This window comes from Penicillium brevicompactum, assembly GCF_028827555.1.
Source record: "Penicillium brevicompactum strain IBT 35665 chromosome Unknown utg000005l_segment0_segment0, whole genome shotgun sequence".
Classification (NCBI taxonomy): Eukaryota; Fungi; Ascomycota; class Eurotiomycetes; order Eurotiales; family Aspergillaceae; genus Penicillium; species Penicillium brevicompactum.
In genome coordinates, this window is record NW_026623208.1 from 4264030 (window position 1) to 4283451 (window position 19422).

At 50.2% G+C, this 19422-nt stretch overlaps 5 protein-coding genes across 5 annotated transcripts; 3 read left to right on the top strand and 2 right to left on the bottom strand.

The window, feature by feature from the left end:
- Positions 1 to 1177: 1177 nt before the first annotated feature.
- On the top strand, positions 1178 to 5180 carry N7506_007475 (putative PAB1 binding protein (Pbp1); the record flags this gene model as incomplete). The annotated part of the gene is made up of 8 exons (XM_056956768.1): positions 1178 to 1332; positions 1609 to 1798; positions 1855 to 2128; positions 2184 to 3877; positions 3925 to 4062; positions 4116 to 4521; positions 4942 to 4971; positions 5026 to 5180. The coding sequence occupies 8 exons, from the start codon at positions 1178 to 1180 to the stop codon at positions 5178 to 5180; spliced, it is 3042 nt and encodes a 1013-aa protein (XP_056811102.1).
- Positions 5181 to 7300: 2120 nt separating this feature from the next.
- N7506_007476 (COPI-interacting protein CEX1) lies at positions 7301 to 10090 on the top strand (the record flags this gene model as incomplete). The annotated part of the gene is made up of 10 exons (XM_056956769.1): positions 7301 to 7423; positions 7487 to 7624; positions 7687 to 7797; positions 7855 to 8001; positions 8072 to 8445; positions 8498 to 8711; positions 8759 to 8791; positions 8842 to 9045; positions 9099 to 9271; positions 9322 to 10090. 10 exons carry the CDS (start codon positions 7301 to 7303, stop codon positions 10088 to 10090), a joined length of 2286 nt encoding a protein of 761 aa, XP_056811103.1.
- Positions 10091 to 10814: 724 nt separating this feature from the next.
- N7506_007477 (uncharacterized protein) lies at positions 10815 to 12302 on the bottom strand (the record flags this gene model as incomplete). Its single annotated transcript, XM_056956770.1, has 1 exon — positions 10815 to 12302. The coding sequence occupies one exon, from the start codon at positions 12300 to 12302 to the stop codon at positions 10815 to 10817; it is 1488 nt and encodes a 495-aa protein (XP_056811104.1).
- A 905-nt stretch (positions 12303 to 13207) lies between these two features.
- On the bottom strand, positions 13208 to 14641 carry N7506_007478 (flavin monoamine oxidase family protein; the record flags this gene model as incomplete). Its single annotated transcript, XM_056956771.1, has 1 exon — positions 13208 to 14641. One exon carries the CDS (start codon positions 14639 to 14641, stop codon positions 13208 to 13210), a length of 1434 nt encoding a protein of 477 aa, XP_056811105.1.
- A 689-nt stretch (positions 14642 to 15330) lies between these two features.
- N7506_007479 (uncharacterized protein) lies at positions 15331 to 19216 on the top strand (the record flags this gene model as incomplete). The annotated part of the gene is made up of 2 exons (XM_056956772.1): positions 15331 to 17520; positions 17588 to 19216. The coding sequence occupies 2 exons, from the start codon at positions 15331 to 15333 to the stop codon at positions 19214 to 19216; spliced, it is 3819 nt and encodes a 1272-aa protein (XP_056811106.1).
- Positions 19217 to 19422: the final 206 nt, after the last annotated feature.

The following is a 19422-nucleotide window of genomic DNA, read 5'->3' on the forward strand; positions in this document are numbered from 1 at the left end:
TCGTCATGATTCAATAGTTCCTGGTTCCTAGCATAACCGTGGAAACAATATCTTACAATCTTTTCAATTCAATACACTACCTACCTTTGGGGCCCAATATGTATGTGTTTTCAGCCGCTTCATATTGTAACTTTGTAAGTTGAGGACGCATATATATCCTGCTCTTGCGAGAATGCCTGGCAAGATTTTTTGGAATCCGATCTTGGGATTCGTTGATCATATTATTCCAAGGTTGTACCCCAGGAAGGTCTGCGTGAGATCCGCGAATGAAGCCCTGAAGAAATCAAATCAGCATTTTTTTCAGTTTCAATTGAAGTTCAAACTGGGGGATTAGATGGAGGTATAATGGGCGTCAAGGTGCTCTCCACTAGCAGCCCAGACCCATTCAAGGTTAGACGAGAGTACTCCACAGTAGAGATTCTAATCTGATATGGATATACAAATTGAGTGACGCTCAATTCAAGAGAGTAAGAATTATATTTATAGAGGCGATTTGATGGATTTGCACATGACGTTAGAACCTATACGAGGCTCGATATGCAGGTCTGCTTGTTTTTATTGGCCATTGTGATGCACAGCACAATGCATTGGAAGTAGAGATCTTTATCATTGGATTGAGGTGTACCCTATATCCCACAATGAATTAAAGAATAGAGAAATCGAGCAGCCCCGGGGTTCTGTTTGGGGTACCGCATAAACCGAATGGAAGTACTCCGTAGACACAATGGAGGGGTTGGACTACCTCAGCCTGACCCGTACATTTTAGAATATAAACGACTGGGCCTTGCTCCAAGCACAGAAAATAAAATAGAATGCAGAGAATAGAATTGTTAAGCCCTAGACAATGGAAAATCCATGAGGTACATTGAACTTGAAGGAAAAGTAAAAGAAACAGAATAGAGTGTAACACCAAATACAGTACGATACGCGTGACTTCTCTCAACGTGCGACAACTCCCTCTTTTCCATTTCACTTCATCTCCATCTATCTTTCTTCTCCTCCGTCCATTCTGCTTATCATAACCCAAGTGCCATTGGCATATCCCGCCATCTCCGCTTATCCCACTCGCCCGTCCTATTTGTGCAGGCGGTGTGTGTTGTGGCTTCGTGCCTCACCCTCGCGGCTTTCCGCCGTACGAAGATCCACGACGCAAGCTCGCCCTGACTGACAAGGTCAAATGGCTTCCGCTCTGAACTCTGTGCAGGCCAACAACGCGTCTGGCAATGCCAGCGCGGGCGCGCAGAACCCCGGTAGATCCACCCTGAGATCCAACAGTACCAAGGGGCCCGACAGTCGACGACAGTCGGGCAGCCCCGTCGATGGAGGACAACGGTACGTCTAACCCTCGTCGTCATTGATAAATTCCCCTGTACCCCTCCGTCAGACAATCAATATCACTCTGCACTCCCCTCCTCTCCACCCAGCGATTGTGCTCATGCACAGGCCTTGGGGTTGGCGAGCTCCGGGGACCAAGTTGCATCAACTTGTGTACCGATAGGCGCCAATTGAGGACATCGGATCCGATGGCAGAAACGTCTCGCTTTGCCTCTTGTCGTTTCATTTCATTTCAAGATGATCGATCGCTAACGCAAGCATGTTTTACCGCAGGCGCACAAACTCCCACAAGGCCTGGACCCAAGGGACCAACCCCATCACCCAACGGTCTTCATACTCCTCATCGAACGGAAACTTGACCCACCAGAGGCAGACGGCTTCCCCGAGGCCAAACCAAAAGGAATCAAACACCTCCGATAACCATGCTCATGACCGCCTCGTATTTTTATTCGCTAGCTTCATTGTAAGCCTTGTCGCACTCCCCCCTGCCATCTCGATTGATTCTGAACTGCTATTTAGGGTCTGCAAACCACGATTACAACAAAGTCCGGAGATAAATACACTGGTATTTTCTCTTCTTCATCTCTTGAGCCAAATGAAGTCTCCTTCCTGCTCAAGATGGTACAGCGCGCCTCGCAAGAGGGTCAATTCCGCGCGAACGGTGTTAGTGATGTCGCAACCCCGTTCTTGGGCTCTGCGCCCGAACACATCATGTCCTTTGAGGTCAAGGATGTCATCGATATATCAGTTCCAAACGTAACCACCGCTGAAATCTCAGCCAAGGAACCGAATGGTAACGTCAAATGATCCAACAGAAGTTTAAGCGAAGATGCTAATCTCAACTTCAGGCGCCTCACAGGGCTTCCGGACTGATAGTGATATTTCCGGAAATCTGGGGATGCGCGAACGCACTCTGCAACGCTGGGAACCCGCTGAAACCGACGTTGACATGTCGCTTGAGACGAGCAACAATGCCACTGGGTGGGACCAATTCGAGGCCAACGAGCGTCTCTTCGGGGCCAAGACCAATTACGATGAGAACATCTACACCACTCGTCTCGATCGGGCCGATCCTGCCTTCAAGCAGAAGCAGGTGGAGGCTGCTCGGATCGCCCGTGAAATTGAGGGACAAGATGTGGACAACTCCCACATGCGCGAGGAGCGCGGTCTCGCAGCAGCAGCGGATGCCGGTGACCAGGATGAAGAAGATAAATACAGTGGTGTACGACGTGAGGACAAGGCCTTCCCTCCCCTGCTCTCAGGTCAACCCAACAAATATACACCCCCAGGACGCCGTCAACCTGGTGTGCCTGCCAGGCAGCCTGCTGCTTCGCCTGCCCCGGCCGTCCCTATTCCAATTCCCTCTCAGATCCCAGAAGCGGAAGTCGCACCATCAGACAAACACTCCGAGCCGACCGCTGCCCTGCAGCCCCCAGCAGATGCCGACCAAAAGAGTGCATCGAGCAAAGGTCTTTCACCTGCTATCTCCACCGCCTCTGCCACCTCTACCACTAAGCGGGCTGTACCTGAGAATGCAACTGCAAATGTTGAGGCGGAGGTGCTTGGCCATTTCCGCCAGTTTGCCAAGGACGAAAAGGCCAAGCTGCAGGAGCGTCGCCGCAACCAAGCGTCATATGATCGTACCAGCAAGCTGAACGAGCTGATGAAATTCTCTAAGAGCTTCAAACTCATGACTCCTGTCCCCAAGGACCTTGTTCCTATTCTGGCTAAAGATCGGATTAAGCAGGAGGCTATCATCTCACGAGCCCAACAACAGATTGATGACAAGAGTTTGCCGCAGGAGACCACCCCGCCCACTGAGCCCAAGCTTCCTGCTCGTGGTAATGGGCCAACCGGGGCCACGCCCCCATCTGCGCCTTCTGATCGCCAATATAACCGCCCTCGCCAGGGATATCCACCAACTGGCCCGCTTGCTGGTAACACCGGTGGACGATTCGCACAGCAAGGCATCCCGCCTACACGCCCTGGTGCCGGCATGTTGAGCCACCGCCTTGCAGATAACTTGCAGCAGCGCAAAGGCCCGGCCATGGTTCCGAACCAGAACCCGCTCCCGCTTCCCCTTCAAGATGCTCGTGGGCCTCCCACTGGTCCCGCGAGCGAACAGCAGAGAATCACGAGCCCTGTCAAGCCACAGGCTGCCTCCGCCGCAACCAAGTTCAATGTCAAAGCCATGGAGTTCAAGCCGAACCCAGCTGCGAGTACATTTACTCCCGGCGGAGCTCCCAGTGGAGCTCCCGCTGCTGCTCCGAGCGCTCGGTCCTTCTCCCGCAACCGCTCTGTCTCACGCGCGACGACACCAACAGCTTTCTTCGGTCCCAAAAAGCCCCAGCCTGTCTCGGAGCGGCCCTCGATTACCAACCAGTTCAACCCTATCAAACGCATGAAGAAGGAGAACGTCGATTCGACCGAGAAGCCTATTTTGTTCAATGGAGGTATTCCCCCGCCTTTCAGAACTTCCCCAACTTGGGAGGTTGCCGATGAAAACCAGGAGAAGACCTATGGCCAGATGTTCAAGCAACCTGTGGGCGCGCAATCGGTATCACCCCAGGCTCGCTCAACGTCAAACAGCAGCAATGCTACACACCATGGCAACATGCCCTTCCACTTCCAGCCAAATTTGCCGCCGGTCTCCGGCCCGAACAACGCCCCCCCACAACCTTCACCCTCAGGGCCCTCACGGACCCTCCCACGTTGATGATCACCATCGTATGCAGCTATCTGCGTCAAACTCCCAGGTCTTCCCTTCTCCACGGATGCAGCATGGATATCCATCTCCAATGGCCCCCCACGCCCAGCTATCATTCGGACAACCTGTGCCCCCGTTCTATAATGGCGGAGCCCAGCCCAATCATATGAGGCACTACCAGGGTGGCCCCCAGTTTGTGAACCCACAGAACGGAATGGGTGCTCCCATGATGGCACAGCAACATTCCAACGGACCCTATATGGCCGTTCCCCAAGGCATGACCCCGTACAACGCTCAGATGCCCATGTACTCCCCTTCTCCGGGCCACGCATATCCTCACGTGCCTGCCCCTCAGCCGCACAGCGGGTACCCAAGCCCTAGCCGTGGTGCGCCAATGATGATGCACCAGAACTCACAGTCTGGCCAACCTCCCATGTTCATGCCCGGACAACCTGGATACCCTCAACAGTCGGGACACAGTGAGTTCAGCTTCAGTCCCCATTCAAGCAACTCCAGTTTTTAACTCCCAACCCCCCCAGTGCCCCCCAACCGTGGAAACTTTCAACAGCAGCCCCAATTTTCTTCAAGCCCGCATCAGCCACACCATTTCCCTCCTAACCAGCATCGGACCCCAAGCAATGGATTCAACCAAATAGCCCAGTTGCCGCCCCAGATGCCTGCCAACACACCCAACTCTGGAGGATCCCACTCTGCCGAGGCAACAGACGAAGGAAAATGAACTACACGAATCACGAAGCCTGTGGGCGGTTCCCTTGGATGACATTTGCATCGTTCCCCCATCTTCGGCATTACCCAACTCAACTACCCTGGTTAAACTTACATGACCTCATTTGTTTCTTACCGTCGTTCACGCGGTCCATAACATTTGAACACTTCAGTGGTGTCCACATCGTCTCAAGACATATTCGGTACGTCGGGCTTGATTTCACTGCAATATCTGACTGTGCTAACGTTGAAAGTAGACATGGATAAAACCACCAGCTGTGTCTACCTACCTTCCAGGTTTCGGTCTGGTCGGTACACGGCGCCCCAAGTTACAGGCGATGAAGTGATTGAAATCAACCGCTTCATGAAGCCAATCGGCCTGCCGCCTGCCTCCACATTTAGTGCATACTGACTCTACAATATGGTTGAATTGAAGTTTGAGGAATTCCTCTTACCCTGAGATAGTCATTTTTTCGGATCCTCTCTTATTCTGTGCTTCTTTCCCCCCCTTACTCCCCACTTTCTTCTTGTTCCATGGTTCGAAGGTCGTGTCAACTGCAGATGGGGTTCCACATTGCCTTCAATCATATTGTGAGCAGAAGTGGGGTCTATGGCGGGTTGTGTCTCGGCGTGGAGATAACGATTGAGCGAATGGTGAAGTGACTGGGGTTGGTGAGTTAGGGAAGAAGCAAGGATTGAAATGAGCAAGCTTGACAATGGTGAGCTAGCTCCGGCGAATAGCAATGAACTGGGTTTATCATAGGAATTTTTCGTTTTCTATTAAATTGTAACATTCGTAGAGATGATCCTGGAACCTTGGAGCCAGCCATAGATACAAAACCACCACCACCAGTGCAACTGTTTGATGCCCTCTTCCCTCAGTAGATTTGATGCCAAATCCCCATCCCCGTTGCATTGTGACTGCTGGATAGAAGAATCGTCAGCTATGAACCACAAGGTGATAACGGTTGCATGTAATATAGAGAGATGGATCCTCAGAATTGTTTCAAAAGTGTCATCATTCCAGGGACAGCCACCCAGACAACCTCTCGTTCACCGCGGTGCTTTATTCCATGACGTCCACGTTGCCCTCCAATAGCAAAAAAACCCAGAGCAAACGCCAAGAGCACATCCAAACGACCCAAATCCGGAATTCCTAGACCATACCACAACGAACGTCTCTCCCTCGTTCCCAACTCCCAAGACCCATAACAACACCCCTTACCACCCTGCCCAGCAGATCAAAAGCGGAAATGAAATAAAGTTGAAACGAGCAGCCGGGAATCTCCCTAATTGAGTTCACAATGAAGACGCAATGTGGATGTCCGCGTTCAAGCAAGTAGTCAACCAAACCTACCGACAAGAACTCGTACAACCCCACAGCCATTCATTGATCAGATCTCAAGTCAAACGGGTCTTTCCCTGTTAGCAACCCGCATCAACATCTTTCAAATCCAGACCATCGACCCTCTTCGCCACAGCCATTGGTCGCCAGCCGTCCTCATGGAAACGAAGCAGACAAGGCAACCCCAGATAGCGGCGACACTGACCCGTTTCCTGGAAACCCACGCACGGAAAGAATGACGTCGAGCACACCGCCACCTAACCCCCTCAAGGTATTAGCAAGAGAGCGTACGCGAGCCATGTCCATGGCAAGAGACCAGGACGGACACCAGTATGAATGTACACGCGTCTCCCGAACCCATGCACGCACATGGGCACGCGTGAGCAGAGCCATGAATAAGACATGGTTTCTTGCAAGTTACTACCCGCTGGGAGATGTTGTGCTCTGCTGAAAAGGGTGGGAGGAGTGCCGAGACGGGGCATGGTTGCAGAGAGGTAGTCGAAGAAGAGAGCTCGATACGGCACAAGCACAGCATGAGTATGCTGGCCCAGGCGAGAAACGTTCTGGATAGAAATGACAGATCTGCGTGCCCAGTTGTAACTCCTGAAATTCGCCCGGAGTTCGATCACAGCATGGAGGGCTGGATTTCATGGAAGTACCATCGGGTTGAGATATATGTCATCTGTGGTGTTGCTTCCATGATTTGACCTTTTACCAGTATATGCATCATCGGAAATGGTGGATTGGACGCGTGTTAGAGAAGTGGTAACTTACCGCGTTGGAAACTGTCTCAAACAAGTTCGATGAACTGTACAGTGAGTATCTGTGCTTGACAACTGGATCGGAGAATGTGAGCACGAGGCACCTCGAAACTCAGTTGCGATAAGATCAAACGCATTGGGACGAGCGGCTCGAGTGGAAGAAAGGACAGAACGTGCCGATCGCATATTTATTTTCGGCTGTGGCCTCAGGCGCGTTCCTTATCGCGATAACGCGGGGCTGTGAAAGGAGACAGCTGGAGCTTCCAACTATTGTCCCTCCATACACTTTCTCTCTCATTGCGTTCGAGCCTTTTCTACGAAGCTGCTTTCATACCAAGATCACCCAGAGAAACCAGCGATCGACTATCCCAGCCTGCAATCCCGCAGATCTGCAACTGCCACATCGGCCACATCGGCCACGCCCACATGGACTTCCTCAAATCTGCCATCGGGTCAGCCATCGCAAAGGGTGGTGGCCTTCCATTCTCTCTCGGTGACCGAGTAGACATTGGCGACTCGGTCTGGGCTTTGCACAGTGGTACAAAACGGGTATGGTGGCTATAGATCTTTTCCGACGCCGGAGCACAGATGACTGATGGGCGCATTACCTAGGACGACGGCTCGACGTGCAGTGTCTTCGTATTTGATATTCATGCAAACAAATCACGCCTTCCTCTCGCGAAAAATGCAGTGCGCAAGTCCCGAACCTTGCGGCACCCCGGTGTAATCAAGGTCTTGGACACGATTGAGGTATGGTGGATCGCATATACTTCGGGAAGTATCCATTGGTTTGATACTTACGGCTTCCGCAGACCGAACATACTCTGTACATTGTCACGGAGCGGGTTGTACCTCTGAGCTGGCCGGTGAAGAGACGGAGCATAAATGAAGAGACTGCCAAATGGGGTCTACACACTGTCGCGGTATGTTGCTTCTGAGCAAAGTATTGTGACCCTGCTGACAGAAATGGGATCTTCCAGTCTACTCTGAAATTCATAAATGATGACGCCTCTTCAGTTCACGGTGCCGTGCGAGCATCCTCGGTGTTCACAAGTGAAAGTGGCGAATGGAAGCTCGGAGGGTTTGACGTCCTAAGCTCCATGAAAGAGGAAGATGCGATCATCTACGTGAGTGATATATGGAAATGCGTTGTTGGGCTGTATACCCACGGTGACCTTGAGCTGACTTTGAAAATAGACCTATGGCAGTATTGTGCCTGATGCTGCTCGTTATACCCCACCCGAGGTCGTGAAAGGCGGATGGGACACTATTAAGCGAAATCCTTTGGCGGCAGTTGATGCCTATGGCCTGGGAATACTAATATTTGAAGTGTTCAACGGCAGCTTTTCAGGCGGCGATCAAGTTGGGAAGACAACGAACATTCCTCCGACTATGCAACAGAGTTATAAGCGTCTTTGCACAGCAAACCCTAAGCTGAGACTCAGCCCAGGACATTTTGTTGAACAAGGAAAGAAGCATGGTGGCTTCTTCCAAACACCACTGATTCGATTGACCGAAGACATCGAAAGCCTAGGGCTCAAGGATGATGACGAGCGCGAAAAATTTATCAAGTATGGTGCCTTGACCTGATTGGTTTTTGTGATCACTAACATTGCATCAAAGTGAACTCGATAACCTCTCAGAAGACTTCCCAGAGGACTTTTTCAAGATGAAAGTTTTACCAGAGCTGCTCAAGTCCGTTGAATTTGGTGGCGGCGGTCCCAAGGTCCTTAGTGCAACTTTGAAGATTGGGGCAAAACTTTCAGCAGAGGAGTTCAATACTAAGCTGACTCCCACTATTGTGCGCCTATTCGGAAACCCTGACCGTGCTATACGGGTCTGTCTCCTGGACAACTTCCCCTGATGATAGATAGCCTTCCCCAGAAGGTTGTCAATGATAAGATCTTCCCTCAAATGGTAAGTGATCCTCCACCTCGGTTGATTCAATTGGCGCTAACGTAGCTCAGACTTCGGGTTTCACCGATATTGCACCTGTGGTGCGAGAACAGACAGTGAAGGCTGTTCTTACAATCATCAACAAACTCAACGATAGGGTTATTAATGGAGAGCTTCTGAAATTCCTGGCTCGCACCGCGAACGATGAGCAGCCGGGTATTCGAACCAACACAACAATTTGCCTCGGTCGAATTGCTAAGAACTTAGGGCAAAGTGTAAGTTTGGCTTCCCTGTTTGCTTTGGCCGCATGACTGACGCTTCGGAAAAGACCCGCTCCAAAGTGCTTATTGCGGCATTTACGCGGGCCATTAGAGATCCATTTAGTCACGCTCGAGTCGCAGGACTTCTAGCGCTCTCTGCCACGATTGATGTGTTCACGGAGGATGACTGCGCCAGCAAGATTTTGCCCGCTATCTGCCCTTCACTCTTGGACAAAGAAAAGTATGTACATGTTTGGTGTTTTCGGTGACATTAACCTAACAAATGAACAGATTAATTCGTGATCAAGCCAACAAGACATTCGATATTTACGTTCTGCGCATCCGAAAGTTTGCTGGAACTATGGCTGACACCGTGATACCACCCTCCGCACCGACAGAAACCCACAGGTCTGATCCCCGTGTTGGTACCCCGAGCGACAGTTCCTGGGCCGGGTGGGCCATCTCATCCTTTACCAACAAAATCTCGACTGCCCATGGGGAGATTGAACCCACAGAAAATACCACCAAGCCCGCAGAGCCAGATGCTAGACGCTCTACTTCAGCTCCTCGTCCCACACAGCCAAACCCGCCGGCTCAAATCCACAAGCCAGCTCTCCGCCCTGCAGCCCAGCCCTTGAATCGGTCTATGTCAGATCGCCCTGCCCCAGTGGCTCATAATGAGGAACCGGAGGAAGAGGGAGATGATGTATTCGATGCCTGGGGTGCCATGGACGACGATGAAGCGGATGTCGATCCTTTCACGGCTGCAGTCTCCTCCCCAAAGCCGTCGTCCCCCGCCCCCGCGACCAGCAAGGCCCCAGCGGCTCCATATGATGATGGCGGTGAGCCTGACTTCGCCGGCTGGTTAGCCGCGAAGTCCCAGACCAAGGCAAAGAACCCCCTTCCAAAGGGGTTGACAAAGGCGGCGTCGACAAATACCGTCACGACCCGGGCCACGGCCCCTGCCGCTAAGGCTCGGGCCGTGGTTGCCCCAAAGAAGATCGACACCAAGCCCAAGGAAGAGGAGGGTGACGATGACTGGGGTGATGCATGGGACTGAGTGAGTGATTAGTTGCTTTCTCACCTTCCTCCACCTTACTTATGCCTCATGACAGTTTCACTTGTCAAAACCCCTGTACATGAGTATAATAGCTTTCAATACCAAATGTTTGATTAATTAACATTTACTGTCTACTTACTTCACGTAATAAGTGTTTGAAGCTTGAATTTGTGTTTGTACTTTTTTCTGTGAAGATCTTCCTGTCCGGTGACGTTGGAATTAACTTCTAAGTTTGAGTTCAAAGAAGCTTCCTCAATGGGGTTTTCCCCTCGATCTTTTTGTGAAGGTTAAAATGTTGCTCGTCATCTCCTCCCGCTGACATGCTCCATTCTTGCCTGACTCTTGGACCTCCTGTATCTTGTGGTTGGTGACAGCCCCCTTATCAGCCTCTCATCCTCTCTCAGTCGCCGTGTGTTGGGCGTGTACCTTCTACAGGTGCGCCACCGCTGCTCATGCACTGGTCTGTTCGCCAAATAGTCATACGCTGGGTCTCGCCCAACGATCAAATATTTGTCTATTCGGGATACCGCGGAGTCCATCTGTCGAGCCATCGACCTCGCCCGCTCCCGCGTCCTCTTTTTCGCGCGTTGCCGCGCCCTCGATCTGGCCCGTTGTTGCGCCAGCGATTGGGCCTGTTGCTGTGGCCGCGACCACGCTCGTTGGTGTACTCTTGCGGCCGTTGGCTGCCCCCTCGGTACCGGCTCTCGGTGGAAGCTCGACGCTGTTAAATATTTAGCTTGAGATTCATCAACCACATCGATGACCACCGAACCGTTTCTTCTCGCTCACCTTCCAGAGCTGATCCTCCTCCGCGCTCCATCTTTCTGTCGCTAAAAACAATAGCCTCTGGCAGCTGATGGACTGCCCTCGACGATCGTGGCTCATCTTCATGGCCATCAACTGAACTGATAACCACGGCCGACGGCACTATGTCGCGGGTGCTTGGGCTGGATTTGTGAGACCGGTTGCTATCTCTTGAGCTCATTCTCTCGAGCTCATGCAGCATCTCCTCTTTGGCTGTTCCGTAGCAAAAGGTGTATGCTGCATCTCGGTCCAGATGCCTGCTCTCAAACATAGCGTCGTCTTCATCCCAGAGATTAGGAATAATCTCTCTGTGGTATCGCAACAGCCCTATTGTCCTTTCCTGCACCCAGCGGTCACAAATGAGTGATTGGGATGCCCCAGGAGGCCCGTTCGCTATACGCGAGCGAAGTTCCCTCAAAAACTTGGATGCGCCGCGATCGCTTTGGCCACGAGCTCCAAGGTTCTGTGCAATATTGTCATCCAATGACGATAATAAATGGCGAGAATTTTGATCTGGTTGAGAAAGTGCCTCCCTTGGTAGTACGTCAGAGGTAGATCCTCCACTGCCTACCCTAGTAGCGTCTCGGGCTAAAGGAGAGCAATTTCGCGAAGGAACGGGTGACGAGCCGCATTTTTCCGCATTTCCAAACAGGGATGCCATATTTTCACCCAGTTGCAGGTCACATGCGAGGCCTGGGGATGACGGCCCTGGGAACGGTGGCCGGCTTTCCCTGGATGAGCCATTTGAATGAGCGGCAGGAGATATCGAGTAACGGTCAGTCGAAGAATGACTAAGAGAGGGGACCTCACTGACCCGAGAGGTGTCCCGGGGCTGGTAAGATTGAAAGATCCGAGAAGCTCCAGAGAACTGCGCTGGCGAACGGAGCCCGTCATGACCATCCGAGAAAGTAGTCGCGTTTGTGACAAATTCATGGTCAAATATTGGCCCCGGCGACAATGACTTCGAAAATGGAGTGAGTGGTGGCATTACAGACGCGCTTTTAGTCGCCGATAGCCGCCACGACGCTGGTGTTTTTTGCAAGAATTCCGTTGATTCACGAACAGTTGGGGTTGGGGATCCACACGCCATGGTCACGTCTTCAGACGTTGCCCGGGTGGATTGGTAGCGCTTTCTTTTGTGCGCCTCTCTCGCGAGGTGCGTACGAGAAAACTGCAGTCTTTCTTCAGCTTCCGTGGACTGGATTATCGCAGTTGGTGCCAGGGAACCACGACGTGAGAAAAATGAGTCCCTAGCTGTTTGCTCTGACGATACCGACAATGCGTCGTCCAGAGCGGTAAACCAGGGTGAGAACCAAGAATTCCATTCTGTCGAATTTGGGGTGGCTTCCGCTACTGCCCTCGCGGAGAATGCTCGTGATGCTGAGCGGGCACGAGGGCTGTTGCTCATAGCTAGCAGACTGACAAGCCGAAGTTAGGGGCACAGAGCTGGATTCATGCTTAGGGGCTGCGGGGGGCAACAAGGGAGGGTGGACTTTATGGATGGGCACCCAGCCACTGTTGGCTTGGAACCGCTAGGTATCGGCTGCACCTACTGGGGGCGGCTGCGTTGACCGGGAAGTGATAGGTTGAGAAATTGACCAGTCTAAAATGGTAACCGACAGCTGTTCATTGTTTGATCTACACCATATAAATAGTTTCTTAAAATACAGAACAGCTGGAAATGCATGCTCTATATCTCAGAATTCCAGTGCCTATCCAGGCCCATCCTTCGTATGTTGACGTTGACTCCATGGTGACAAGCTTGATATCATATACGGATTACTACGTGTCGACGTTTCATAACAGCACGGAGCTCCAGACCACTAGCTCCACTCTTTTACAGCTTTTATCGTATATCCGCGTATTTTTTTCGGTTTGCTTTTTCTGTTTGAATTTTGATCCCACATGCACACCCATCCATCAATCTTGAAGTATTCTATTTACTTCTTCCCAATTACGAGTGGCATTCAACTCTTTGAATTGTGCTACTAGGATCAAGTGGTGGGACCGAGTTTCTCTAGTTTACCAATCTTAATGTTTTATTTTGTTGACAAGATGTTTATGGTTTCTGCAACGGGGTGTGGAGATTAGGGCTACCGTGCATTGGTGGGGCGACTAGGCGTTGGACGCATCAAGTCAAATTTTAAACATTCTCATTCCCCCTCTCTCTGGCTCGGAACAATTAATCTCAAAGCTATACGGAGTAAGATACGGTCTCTTAATAAGGTGCAATGATCAGAGGCCGACACGATGCTCAACGCAATTTGAAAAGCAACAGAAAGTGAAGCTCAGATATTGATCCCACTCAGAAGCTCAGAAGTTATTCAGAATCTCTGCAGCAACCCGCTCACCTGAGCTGATAGCTCCATCCATGTATCCGACCCAACGAAAAGCAGTTTCTGTACCAGCAAAATGGATCCTCCCAACTGGAGCCCGGAGAAATGGTCCATATTGCGTCAAAACACCAGGAGGCATAAAAGAAGCTGGGCCTCCTCTGGAAAATTGATCCGTGTCCCATCGGTGCACCAGAATATCGGTCGCTGTCTCTACACGAGGACCGAAAAGGTTAATAAAAGATTGTTTAGCCTCGAGCTTGATCTCGTCGTCGCTAGCACCGTCCAGCCTGCGCATCTCATCAGCTTCAATGAACCCCATCAGCGCACCAAAAGACGCATTCGGCGGTGAGTTGTCATAGGTCACCCGAATCGCGCCGGTGTCGCTTATACCAGCTCCATTGAGGCTCTCGCCACGCCACCAAGGCCTTGGAAAGATGACGATTGCCTTTCCAAGGGCGCCGACCGGCATTCGTTGATTCAGTTGGTCCCTTCCAGCGGGCAATGGAGGATCGAAGACGATTCGATTCACCAAAGGGGGCGACATGGTGACAACTACATGTTTTGCAGTTATATTTAGTGTGGGGGAGGTGACGACATATTGCCCATGATCAAGCTTCACCTTGCGAACAGGTGCGTTGAAGAAGATTTTATCTTTTCCGAGTCGTTCGGCCAATTTGATTGCAATCAAATGTGTGCCTCCAATCACTCGACTATCTTGAGCGCCTCCATCAACTGCAATGACGCGCCCAAAAGATCCAGGAGTTGTGGCATTTCCGGCCCCTGCAATTCCCCACAGTGCATATAGAAGAGAGATCTCTCTCAACTCGGCGGAAGCAATCGCTGGAACAGCCACATTGAGCAGCATACGAGTTTCAGCCGTAAAGACATGGGAGTTGACATATGTCTCGAGGGTTATGGAGTCCAGAGCGGTGGCATTTGGACTTTTCCATGGCTCCTCCAAGTCAATCGTGCTGGCCAGCGTGTTTATCCTGTTCGTGAATCCTGCAATTTCCAAAAGTGAGCCTATACCTACAGGGGGTATACCGCCCAGAGTATCTGTGTAGTGCCGCAGAGTCCCATTGCGAAAAAAGGACGATCGTCCGGCTGTGAAAGTCTTGTAGGTTTCCAGCCCAAGCTCTGCTATCAGAGCTAGTACGTGGTCTTGAGTTGGTCCTACATACTCGCCACCAAGCTCTTCAACGCCCTTTCCTGGGAAATTAGCGTTCAAAACACGCCCCCCAACTCGGCTGCGTGCCTCCAGTATGGCAAAAGTTTTGTTAGATGTGAGGAGACTTTTGGCTACAGTCAGACCAGCCAATCCAGCCCCGATGATAGCCACATCGACCTGTTGTACATTGCAGTATACGAGAAGCACTTGAATTATCAACAGAGCGATTGAGTATAGTCCCATCGTGAATGAAGGGTGGGTAGGGATAGTATCATAAGTATCATGATCTCGCAAAGATTTCCTAAGTCTATCAGTGATAATGAGAAGCGATACCTACGGAGTATATGAAATGCTCAGGTAGTCTCCTTCTCGGTGAGTTCTTCATGTGTAACTCCCGAAATCCCACCCAATATTTGCTTGTTCTGCAAGAATCTGGATTCTAGGTACATCGTCCCCCGCATAACTTTCTATGCTGACATGAATAAAGAGCTCTAGTTTGTCGTAGCGTTAGACTTTTTTTGTCTATTTGGGAGATCAACATTCCAAATATTCAACTTTAACGAGAGAATGAAAACATTTGTGATAGGATTATGAGACTTATAAGCACTAACTAAACGACTAGAGTTTTTTGATGCGGGGTGGTTTTAGCCCCTCCCTTGGCAGTTCGTCGTCTCACCCTGTCCAGAATCAAATATTTGACTTCTGGCACCTTGATCGCTTATCTTGATATATCAAAGGTAGTTTCCTTGAGGGAAAGGATCTATCATGGCGGGTGTCACTTTGGAGCAGAGCCTCCGGGATTACCAGTCGAGTACCAATACCAATTTGAGCGATGTGGTGGGAAGCAAGACTTTCACGAACGATCTCACCAAGTTCAAGAAGGCAGTATTGAGAGCAAATGCCGATTTTCATCATCACCAAGGTGAATCTATATGGCCCACTCTTGCGCGGATCTTGGCGCCGTTTCAGACATTGGGGACGGTAGCTACTTCGGCTCTCTCTCTCTCACTCCTTTCGCTCCGGCATCTTTGATTCTTGGTGCAACACTTCATCTGGTGAATGTGACACGACAGATGATCGAGGCATATAGCACCATCGGCAACATTCTCGAGCAAATTGCCGACATAATGGATCGCTTGAAGATTCACAATGAGGCGCAAGTCATGAGGGCAGAATTGAGAGATTACGTTCAACAAATGATGGGCGTCATTGTTGAGGTACTTGGCCTCGCAAGTAAATGCATCGGAGATCAGAAAGGAAAAGTACGGGCAAAAGAGTTCTTTCAGCGGGCTCTGCTGGGCAAAAAAGCTCCCGTTGAAGAGAAGATGATGGTGCTCAGAGGGCTTGCCGAAAAGGAAGTTCCTTTAGTTTTAGCCTTGGCCAATAGTGGCATTGAGGGAATCAAGACTTCCATGAGCCAGGAACGTCTACAGATTCGCATGGAGAAAATTCTCCAGCTAGAGCTGTGGACCGCAATGAAACAGCATCATGAGAATATCAAAGGTTCAACCAGAGATGGCATGAGCACAGACTGGATTATCGATGAGCCCAAGGTTCAGCGGTGGATGGAAGTCCAGCAGCCAAATACGAAGAGTGCTATGATATGGATCAAAGGGGAGCGTGGAACGGGCAAATCATATGCCGCTTCTCATCTTATTCGCGCACTCCTCAAAGAAAATCGGAGCATCACCACTTACTTCTATGTCCAAGGCCATGAGAAAAGACAAGATCTCGCTTCGTCAATCTTTACCTGCATTGCATTGCAGCTCGTGGAGAAGAGCAAAGGCTTCAGAGAGATAGCCAATGAAGCTTTCGTTGACCCAGGTGTTGATTGGAACCCAGAGACCATCTGGAAAAAGTTATTTGTGTCATTTTTGAGGAAGGATCGAAGATGGCGAACTTTCATTGTTATCGACGGCCTTGACGCGGCCGATCCCACGGAACAGGACCTTCTTTTGTCCAAATTGAAGTCACTTCAAGAGTCCACCTTCAAAGGGAGGTATCTATTCCATGTTGCCATATTCGCTAGGCCAAGTCTGTCGTTAAACCACGACATCTGGACCACAAAAAACAGTATCTTCCAGGTCCCCGAGGAAAAGATTCGAAGCAATGTGGCCAAGTTTATTGAAACCAAACTCTCAGCTCTGGCGAGGTTCAGCAGCTTGACAACGGAGGACCGAGACCTGAAAGTCAATCAACTATCAACTGAGATCAGGGCAGACTTTGCATTGGCTGGCTTGGTAGTCACCCAAGCCCAGGTCTATCGCAACTCTGAACGCGACCTGATGGGATTCTTGGATCGTCCGATTTCTCCAGACATTCGCCACCACGTCCGAGACATTTTATCCCAAGTGGATTCAGCAATCTATCACAAGCGAAACTGGATCTCTACCTTACAATGGATAGCTTGTGCATGTCGAATGCTAACAGTCAACGAGGTGCTTTTCCTGCGCCACGTCGATCTTAACAGCGATGCTCTCTCATTGCCTGAAAGACTATCATCAAAAGACCTTAAGAGTGAGAACCAAAGCATTTTGATCTTCACCTCTCAAGCTTCCAGTTCACAGTCCAACTTAAGCTTGGTTGAGCTCAAAAGTGGCATGTTTCGTGATTATCTGGTGCAGGAAGATAACGATGTGCTGAGAGATCCGAACGACCCTTATTCAATCCAGAAAAGCAAAGCACATGCAACAATCGCCGGAGTCTGTTTGCGCAGACTTACCTTAGAGCAAGAAAAAAGCAGCCGTTTTTCCAAAAAAGACATCATGCAATACGCAGCAGACCATGTCATCGACCATTTGCGCACTGTGAGAAATGGCGGAATCTTGGGGCCTGGTGAGAACATGCAGTTGGCAAACCAGATTCGAAAACTTCTCAACCACCCTGCTTTCATTCAACGATGGTATGACTCTGTCTCCAAGCAAAGACGGATGGACATCATCAAATTGCTACTCCACGATGACGAAATTCTGGAGCGAATCAATAATTGGTGTCCCAACTTATCACTTTCTGCGCATGATTTGTACGCGCCATTTGCCCAGCTGTGTAACAGAGCATGGATGCAGGGCTCAGATATGGATACACAGTTTTGTCTGTTATTTCTGCAAAACTACGACTCTTTGGTATGTCTCATTCATACCGAGGTTAACAAAGAATCGAATCTGGGGATATCTAACAAAGCCGTGACAGGAACTGCCCATCGAAAAGCGTGCAAATGATAAACCAATTGAAATCTCTGAGCTAAAAGGAGAACAGATCCTTCATCTAGCCGAGAAAGCTTCCGAGGAGAATAGTGAGATGGCACAAAGTTCTGACTGGCAGCTTCGCATTGGAGATACTTTGATGAAAGCAAACCATTTGAAAGACGCTCGAGTACAATACGAGCGAGTTGAGAAAGCTTCCAACAACTACATAGCGAAATATAGACTGGCATTGTTTTTTGCGGAAGAAGGCAATATTGAAAAGGCCGTCCAGAAAGCGGAGGAGGCTCTTTCATGTGCACCTGAAGCAAATGCAATGGACCAAAGCAACATCTATGCGAGTTTGCACGGCTGGCAGAGCGGGCGTGGTAAAACATCGGATGCACTCGACGCTGCGAGACAGGCCCATGAACTCGATCCGAAAAATCTCGAAAAATTGGAAATGTATTTTTTGGCTCTTGGGAGGGCGAAGAAATGGAAGTTGATTTTGACGCTTTGCGAGAAGTTCAACTCTTCGGAGTCCACATCGACTGACCTGACGCGCTTGTTGCTGGGCTGGGAAGAAGGGCACGACATCCTTACCCGAGCGGTTTCAGCCAACAAAGAGTACCGCGGTCTGGCTGAAGATATATTCAAATCATTGGTCGATGACGCGAAACAAGAAGGCGACAGTATGGGAGCAGTGTGGGAGGAGTATCAGCGTGGTCTCTTCTACTACCGCCTAGCGAAAAGCGAGAATGAGCATTTGCGGATTTGGGAACAGCTTCCCTCTCATGTCGACAGCCACACAACAGAGACAGAGATGTACGCTCAACAGCTTCAGTGTCGAGCTTTGTCGGGTGCCTACTACAGGCTTGCAGTGAATTCAAATTCCAAGCAGGACATCAAGCACTGGGTCTCCAAGCTCGAATCCTTGGCGGGAGTGCCTAGTGGAACATCTACCCCCGAAAGCAACATGGAGGACAGGGCACAGGCAGCCGTGGTTCTTGGTCGTTGGAGGCGTAAGAACGAAGGCGTGAAATCGAGGGAATTGAAATTACTTTTTCAATCACGAATCTGTCAAGGAATTCAAATCCTCGAGGACGACGATCCACTGAACGATTCGGACGGATATGCAATTCTCGCTCAATCCCTTCTCTGGTCAGGGAATACGAACGACGCACTGAGAGTTTTTGCTGCTGGCATGCTTCCCCTTGCGACAAGTTTGCAATGGACCAAGGAGCCAAAGAATGCACGGGATCGCAGCATCCGGGTAACGATCAAGGCGATGAAGCTGCCTTTCAAATGCCATGGCAAGCTGAGATGTGAGCCAGACAAATGGCTCGCGTTCTACGTCTGCAGAGACTGCCCTGACAAGTCATTTTGTGTGACTTGTCTGACTGGAGGCTCAACCCGAGCTTGTGACGAGTCTCACCATATGCTTGAGGTCTTTTTGAGGGGGCGGGAAATTGGCAAGCCCATGGCGAAGTTTGAAGGGAGTGTACTCGAGGTTGATAAGTGGTTGGGAAATTTGAAAAAGAGTTGGGATATCACGGATGAGACTAAGGCTGCTCGTTCACTTTCCGATCCTCCGATAATCTCGAGGAGAAGAAAGACAATGAGAATCACGGTTGGCTAAATTTGTCTAAACCTGAAGATAGGAATTCAACTCCGTACTTCGCGATTTGTAGCATGTAAAATAGTCCAGAAAATCAGTCTGCGAATAGTCCCTATCTGGATTGCTAGATCAATTATAAGATACAAGGAAATGTGGCGAGGGAGTGGAAGACATCATATGAAGGGAAAGGAATGGAGATAAAAGAAAAGAGGTCGACGCAAGACATC